General features: G+C 37.2%; 2 protein-coding genes across 3 annotated transcripts in view; one reads left to right on the forward strand and one right to left on the reverse strand.

The window, feature by feature from the left end:
* The window catches only part of LOC108228668 (inactive serine protease 35), a 13,773-nt gene extending 9,320 nt beyond the window's left edge, over window positions 1-4,453 (reverse strand). The window contains exons 1-2 of one of the 2 annotated variants that reach the window (XM_037981719.1): window positions 4,218-4,453; window positions 1,622-2,539 (exon numbers count right to left, since the gene is read on the reverse strand). In XM_037981719.1, coding sequence (XP_037837647.1) covers window positions 1,622-2,535 — 914 coding nt within the window. In that variant the 5' untranslated portion in view covers window positions 2,536-2,539; window positions 4,218-4,453. Of the gene's footprint in view, window positions 1-746; window positions 2,540-4,217 lie in introns of those variants that run through there. The other variant, XM_017404260.3, reaches the window with a different exon arrangement.
* A 1,810-nt stretch (window positions 4,454-6,263) lies between these two features.
* Window positions 6,264-7,842, forward strand: LOC108228670 (leukotriene B4 receptor 1-like). The gene has a single exon (XM_017404262.2). The coding sequence runs from the start codon at window positions 6,270-6,272 to the stop codon at window positions 7,227-7,229; it is 960 nt and encodes a 319-aa protein (XP_017259751.1). The 5' UTR covers window positions 6,264-6,269; the 3' UTR covers window positions 7,230-7,842.

Here is a 7,842-nt window from a genome sequence, read left to right on the forward strand (position 1 = left end):
TAATGACTGTCAGTGAATTCATGAACTCATTTTATCCTCTGTCAGTTTGGTTTCTATTGCTTTGTTTTCAATCCCAACAGAATTTCAGCTTTTACATTGTGTATTTTTCTTTTTTCATTTTGTGCATGTATTCTTTTCTGTAATAAACCTCTTAGAAGTCATTTTATTCCTGATGATTCAATATATAGTTCCCTCATATGATGTAGAATTTACACGTAATTTTTTTTTTTGCTACAACAAGAAAGATTTAAAAAATGTTTATTTAATATTTTTAAAAATGTGACAGAATGTTGAAAGGTTATGAGTATGACAGAGTATGAATGTTATCTAAGCCCACTGTAAATGCCATCACTTCCTTTGTACATACTTCTGTGTAATAGGAGGTAGTATTAAACTGAAGTGTTGCCCAGAAAATGGTCTCTTTAGCCCCCTGCTGGTGTGAAGTGATACTGCACTAAAAACAGGCAACTCAGGTCAATCTGGGTGCATTTTAACATTCAGTGAGCTTCTGCCCTCGACTCAGTCTCAACACATGATGACTTCATGTTAAATATAGAGGAGTAAGTGTAAGTGACTAATTCTGCTTCTGAAGTATGAGTAACTTATTGTAAAACATTCAAATATACAAGGAATTCGATGTTTCCTTGTTTTACAAGTTTTATTTTGAATTACTTAAAGGAAATGATTCATTGAAATATATACTGTGATACCATTCAAAGGTTTTATACAAAATGGACAAGATCATATGAAATTATGTAATATACTTTATTGTACAGGGACTCCATTAAAACTTTAACAGCATAGCTTTAGAGGGGAAAGTATTTCTAAAAGCTCTTCTAGTTCATGCTGTACAAAGAACAATAGTTGGTTTAGACAAGGTGTCCTTTGGAGACATATCATTGGTTCTTTCAGTGTTTAAGAACAGGTGAAGAAAGACGTTTTTTTTACAACACATGCTGACTGACCTCAGAAATTACACTTAGTGGGTTTTACACTCTGTGCAGCTCCTAAATCCCGTTTTAGACAGAGTTTGGTGAGATGCTATAATTAAGGATTCAAACCTTCAATCCTTGCTCTTCAAATACTTTCGAGGGTGACAAAATATCTTTGTCTCACATTACAGTAAGTTCAAACCTCTTTACAAAGACTTGGATCTCCATGAATCCAGTGGCAAATCTGAGCATATTTGGAAGGTGTGATCCTTACTGCGACATTAAAATCCCTCTGCTCACCCCCCTTCAGCTCCACCCACTGATGGCCTGAAAACACTCCAATCACCTTCCTCTTCCACTTTCCTTTTCCACCATTGTGTCCGGCGTACTGCCTCAGGCGGACATAAACGCCTGCTCCTGTTGCTCCACGCTGAGCGTCACAATGCTGATACATCAAATCATCGGACTCCTTCACTACAGAACAAAAACGATAAATCACCTTCTCATCTGCTTGGCCATCAGACAGGCTTTTGTCGGTGTCGTAGCCTGAGAAGTGGATTCGTGCCAGTGGTGAAGTGGGTGCCACCCCGAGCTCCATGTGCTTTTGCTTGACTGGTTGCTTCAGCTCCAGCAGGGCGTAATCGTAGTCAAGAGAAACTGAGTCTGTGGAGCTCTGGCTGTGGATCCACCCTTGAGGGATTCGGGTTTGTTTAACTTGGGTCCAGCAGAAGACAGGTCGCTTTCCTGGTTCAACACTGTGGCTTGTCCAACTAAGACCGTTCTGCTCTCCTACTACTCCTCTCTCAAACTTCTTTCCATCTTTAGCCTCTCCATCCTCACCCACTTTTCTCAGTCTGTGTCTTCTCTTTTCACGTCCCCTCCTCCTCCTCACTCCTCCTTCCCTATTTCTCCCCTCACCTTCATCCTCTCCTTTCCTCTTAACTCTCTTACCCTCTTGTTTCCTATCACCCCTTTGTCTGCCTCTTCTTTTCCTTCCCACCCTTCTTCTTTTAGTTTTCAGCTGCAGCAGCCCAACTTTAAGCCTTCTAGCAGCCTCTAAGTAGTCCCTGCCATCATGGACACAATGTGCTGCTGTCAACACATGTTTTGGAGACACTAGGACTCCAGAACAACCCGTGGAAAGGCGGACTGCAGTAGCAAAGGGGTAGTTGGTGATGAAGTTTGAGTCTGAAATCACAAAGCGTCCATCTGCTCCGTAAACTTGCCGTTTCCTGCGTATATGAACTGGTGAGCTTGCTGGAGTTCCTGCCGAGGTCTCGTTTCTCCTCTGCAAACTGATGTCTGTATGTGTGCGCGTGCCATTTTCATACATCGTCTCATATCCCAGAATCCTTTCCTTCTCGGCCCAGTCGATTGATGGTAGAGCATCCTGACACTCTATTCCACAGAGCATCTTTGTTCCTCTGTCCACTTCCTTCTCATCCTGCCCTCCAAACAAAGTTGAATTTAGAAAGGCTGTGTTGGCAATCGTCAGCGGTGGCAGGCTCTGACAGGTCCACCATGGCCCGTTCTCCCCTAAAACTCCAGGAAACGTGAGGAGGGCTGCACAGAGCAGCACACACGTGAAGCATTTGAGACCCATCTTTCTAAAAATAAAAATGGAGAAAGAGCGTTAATACTGAGGTACTGGAGCGAAATACAGTTCTCTGAATTTTACAAAAAAAAACTTAAGAGATGCAGTCCTGCGGGTTTCTAAAGAGCTCAAAATTCCAAGACAAAAGAAATTAGATTCAATAATAATGAAACAACATGATAGAAAAATGCCTATTTTAAAAGAGCATAATCCACCTCTGACATTTTATCATGTAAATGTGTTAAATATGTTTAAACCTCTATTAGGCAATAAGTGTACATGTTTCCCACAACCAAATGTTCAAGCCAAACTAATGCATGTTTTCCTAACTGAAATAAAAAGAGAAAGGAAAACTGCTTTCGTAATCAAGTTGTAGCTTATTTTGTTCTTGGTATTAATATTTTTATCAGAGGAAAGTAGGTGCAGATATGAGGAAAGGACTGAGGAGCTGTCCACATGGGATCTGTGTTTTTGACTGTGCAAGTTTTATATTGTTTTAGTCTTGCATGTACACTGAAAAAGACATGTTAGGAGCCCATAAGCTGTATTTAGTGTATGTTTGTGGTGTTACAGCGCCACATGCAGGCCTGGTAAACTTGTTGTATTGTTTTGGGCTGTTTTAAGCATTTTTCTGTGGACAAAGACATTTTAAGAAACACCAAATAAAAAGATAATTTTGAAAAACCCGTATCTGTGTGTAAATGCACACAGAGTTAGGAAGTTTTGTTTTGTTGCTGGATCAGCAAATTGTGATTTATTAATTTCATAAGACTGTCAGATGAAAAACTTGGCTTTTTTCCACAGGATTAAAATTATTGTCAAAAAAATAAATAATTAAACAAAATGCCCAAAAATAAACAAACAATGCTGAATGAAGAGCATAAATTGAACTCCTACACCAAACATGGTTAACAATAATTGGGTAACTCTGATAATATATATTTCTAAAAATGGATAAATATAAGGCCTGTACAAATTATCCTGCTCTGCCCAATACATACATACATATATATATATATATATATATATATATATATATATATATATATATATATATATATATATATATATATATATATATATATATATATATATATATATATATATAGAGAGAGAGAGAGAGAGAGAGAGAGAGAGAGAGTTTCAGACACACAAGACAGATCATTTTATCATTGTTAAACTCTGGTAGTAATTTGTTTAAAAAAAGAGTATGGTCTCATTTTGTTCATTTTATTGCTTCGTGTTATGAAAGTACACATACATAAATACTGTAAGTAATACAAGACATCTAACATCCATTAGTAAATAATTTAAAAAATATTTAAATGTTGTGTAAAAACAGCCAGCAGAGGGCGCACAATCCTATTTTTACAGTCATTACAGTTCAGAGCTGCAGTGAAGTTCTGCTCTCCTTTCTCAGCATGAGTTTACAATGATTGTTATTTCATTTAAAATCCAAACTGCATCATAATTAAAGCAACAACACTCGTACATTGTAGCCTTACAGGCAAAAATAGTTTCAGATTCTCTATTAGATTTATTCTACCTAGAAAAGATCTGAACCATTTGAAATCTATCAAATATGCAAAGAAATAACAATATTATGAGGAAGATTACTAGTGAAGCAATTTTGGAGCTCTAAGAATAAAAAAATAATTTGCAAAGAGACAAAGAATTTTAAGTGGTCCTACCTGCAAATGCTCAAAAAATCTCTTCCAGCAAATGGTATAAATATATTTCTATATATTTAAAACTTTTTATCCAAGTGACAGCTGGCAGCAGACAGACACTGTTGTTTCCTGGGCTGAAAAATGAGACGACAAAAGTAAATATGCTGAGTTTTTTATGAGAGGCTGCACAAGCAAAATCTGCATCCCACACTGCTGATGAAAAAAGTCTAGCTGGAAGAGTGAGTCTGTCCAGAGCATGAATGAAGGTCCCGATCATGTGACGAGATCAGATGTAGTTCAAGAACCATGTGTTGACAGCTGTATGTTTTCAGCAAAACGACTCAAATACTTTTAAGTCATATGATTGTAAAACCTGATTTCCCAACAAACTGAAGTTTTCTTGAATTTTTTTCTTTCATGTATTGTTTTTTTTTTGTTTTTTTTTTTCAATTAAAAGAATATGACTAAATTCTGGTGTTATTGGAAGTATGAGCAGAGGCAAAGATATTGCAATCAATCACAATCACATTTATTTTGCCAAATGTGCAGGGATACAGAACATTTTCCTGGTTAAAATGCAGGAGAAGGAAAACCATTAAGAAGGGAGACTGACGGACATCTCATAAAATAACTATACTATCAATATGCCACAATGACTTCACACGTCACGTCATATGGTCCATATTGCCATAGTCACATGTCACTTGGTATCAAAAAATACTAAATATGAGAATAATTATACCAACACATGTCACATGATATAAAAAACAACGTCATTGCTTCACCTGTGATATGGTATAAAACACTTTAAATAGAATTTGTCACGTGGTATAAAAGACAACATCAAATTCATGTAATTTGGACACATTGCATTACAAAAGCATCATTATGATCTCATGTTACATATGGTATCAAAAGACAGAATCAATATGACTTTACTTATTTCAAAAGCCACCATGAGTTCAACCTTACATTGGAGTGATATTAAAGGTACGTCATTATTCTGACTTCATGTCATATGATACAACTATACTGTCATTATGACATCAGATGTTTTCTTTTTTTTTTACTTTTAATTGACATTAAACCTATGGCCTCATTATTGCTTTGTAAGTCATATGCCATATGGTATAAGCACTTCTGCTAAGGCCATGGGGTCATTAAAAAATTTGTAGGATCCAGATCTGAATCACCACCAAAATTTAATGACTTATTTTTTGTGACCACCCCAACATTTCCTGAAATTTCATAAAAATTTGTTTGCTAGTTTTTTGGTAATCTTGCTAATAGATGGATGGATGGACAGACAAACAAACCAACTAACACAACTGAGAACATAAACTGCTTGGTGGAGGTAATAATAGCAGAATAATAATAATAAGATTTTGAAATGACAACGTATGCCTATGTAACAGAGTTACATAGGCAACTCAAAATATGCAAATGTTTTTCCCTACTTTAGAAATACTTGTTTACTCTGTGGAAAGTTGTTACTTTCTGAATAAATATTTCTAATTAAAATTATGAACAGATCAACTTTTTTTCTGCACAATCAGAGGGTAAATTACCTCATTTGTGATTTATCTACTTAGTTTGTTTTGCTTCGTCTGCTATTCTAAAGATTTCTAAAAAAGTAGTTCTGCTTTTATGCTAATTGTTTTTGAACATTATATATGGTTTTGTCAACAATAAACTTTTTATATGTGAAGTAGTTTTTGACAACATGTCCTTTAGGGTCTCTATTTGATGTAGGAAATCCACAATATGAAAATACATAACCAGCAAAAAAATCAGGCTTTGTAGTTTTGTTTTTCGTTTTCCGTAAAAAGATTTTTTCATAGGTAATTTTACTTGTATTTGAACAAGATTTTTAATACTCTATTTCACCTTTGACTGTATTTCTGGAGGTGGTGCTGCTGGTAAGTTAATTTGCATGATATCATGACATTTTTGGTAGTTCCTTTTTACAACATTGAAGTGAAACATCTCATTATCTCTTATTTGTTGCACTTGCGTTGCTGACTGCACAGTTCATCAGTTGTTCAGAGCACAACTTTGGCACCAACACGCAGCATGGATCAACTTTATTCCACTGTGGAAACTTCTAACTTCTCCTCTTCTCCTGGATCTTTACCTCATCCCTCCTGGGACTACAGAAATCTGGTTCCTGCAGTGGCGTTGTCCCTCTGCTTCAGTGTTGGAGTGCCTGGGAACATTTCTGTCATTATTCTCAGACCTAACTGGGAGCACCTGTCCAGCCTGAGCCAGAGTTTGATGCTGAATCTGGCCGTGTCTGACCTGTTCTGTCTGCTGACCCTTCCACTGTGGATTTATGCTTTACTCTACGGCTGGACATTCAGCCTGGTGTCCTGTAAGCTTCTAACATATGTTGTGTACTGCAGCCTTTATGGCAGCCTGCTGACTGTGACTGGATTGAGCATTCAGCGCTACTTATTGGTAGTGCACCAGCTGAGTTGCCAACGGATCCAAAAAAGACTGCTGCTGGTTCTTCTCTGGTTGGTTGCTTTGATCCTGTCCATCCCCACTTTGGTGGTTCGAGATCTAAAAACAGAACAGCAATGGCCAGACTGTCAAGCTCAGTATTCCTCTGATGCCCAGCAAGTGGCTGTAATGATGACAGAAACCGTGTTTGGGTTTGCTTCCTTTTTTACTGTGGCACTGGCATACGTTTTCCTCAGGAAAAAGCTCAATCAGGCAGCCTTTTTCAACAATCCTCAGACAACTCGACTGATTACGAGCATCATTGTAAGCTTTTTTGTTTTGTGGGTTCCATATCTTACCATAAATGTGCTGGGTGTGGCAGCTATTTGTCTCAAAAATGAGGAACTTTTGAAGTTTTGTACAAAAACAGGGAACATTTTCAGATCACTGACATTTGTTAATAGTTGCCTAAATCCACTTCTTTACACCTTCACGTCTTGCAAATTTTGTGCTATTTGCCAAAAAAAGGAGCCAATGCAGGAAAATCAAACATTTTCTCAGGCAACAAATATCACAACAATAGCAGAATAATAATTTTGAGATTTTGAAATAAAAACACAGGATCTCATTCATATCTCTTCAATTTTTTATTTGGAATTGTTTTACATGTTGCAGCAAAGTTTGGATTTAATGATAAACTGTGATGACAAGAAACCATTCTTTTGATTTAAATCAGATGCAGGTAAATACATCTTGTCCCTCCACCATTGTTGGAAAAATGCATCAGAAAAGGAGTATGGAGAACAACATTTCTATATAAATTGCAGACTAAAATATCCAACTATCAATTCATTTTCTAAATTCGCCTAATTCTGCTCAAGGTCATGGGGTCCTGGTGTCTATGTCCAGTGGTCCACATGCAAGAGACAGAGTACACCCTGGACAGGTCATCAGTCCTAACAGGACCAATGCAGAGACACAAGAAAGACAACCATGCATGCACACACTCAGACCTTGGAGCAATTTAGAAACTCCAATTAAACTATGTTTTGGAAAGTGTGAAGAAGCTGGAGGACCCATTCATGCACAAAGAGAACATGCTGCAGATAAAAAGGACCCTGCTGAAGTTTGAATCCAGAAACTTGTAGATGTGAGACAACAGTGCTGAACAGCAGCACCACCGTGCAGCCTCAAGCTAAACAGA

The sequence above is a fragment of the Kryptolebias marmoratus genome, linkage group LG19 (assembly GCF_001649575.2).
Source record: "Kryptolebias marmoratus isolate JLee-2015 linkage group LG19, ASM164957v2, whole genome shotgun sequence".
In the NCBI taxonomy this organism is placed as follows: Eukaryota; Metazoa; Chordata; class Actinopteri; order Cyprinodontiformes; family Rivulidae; genus Kryptolebias; species Kryptolebias marmoratus.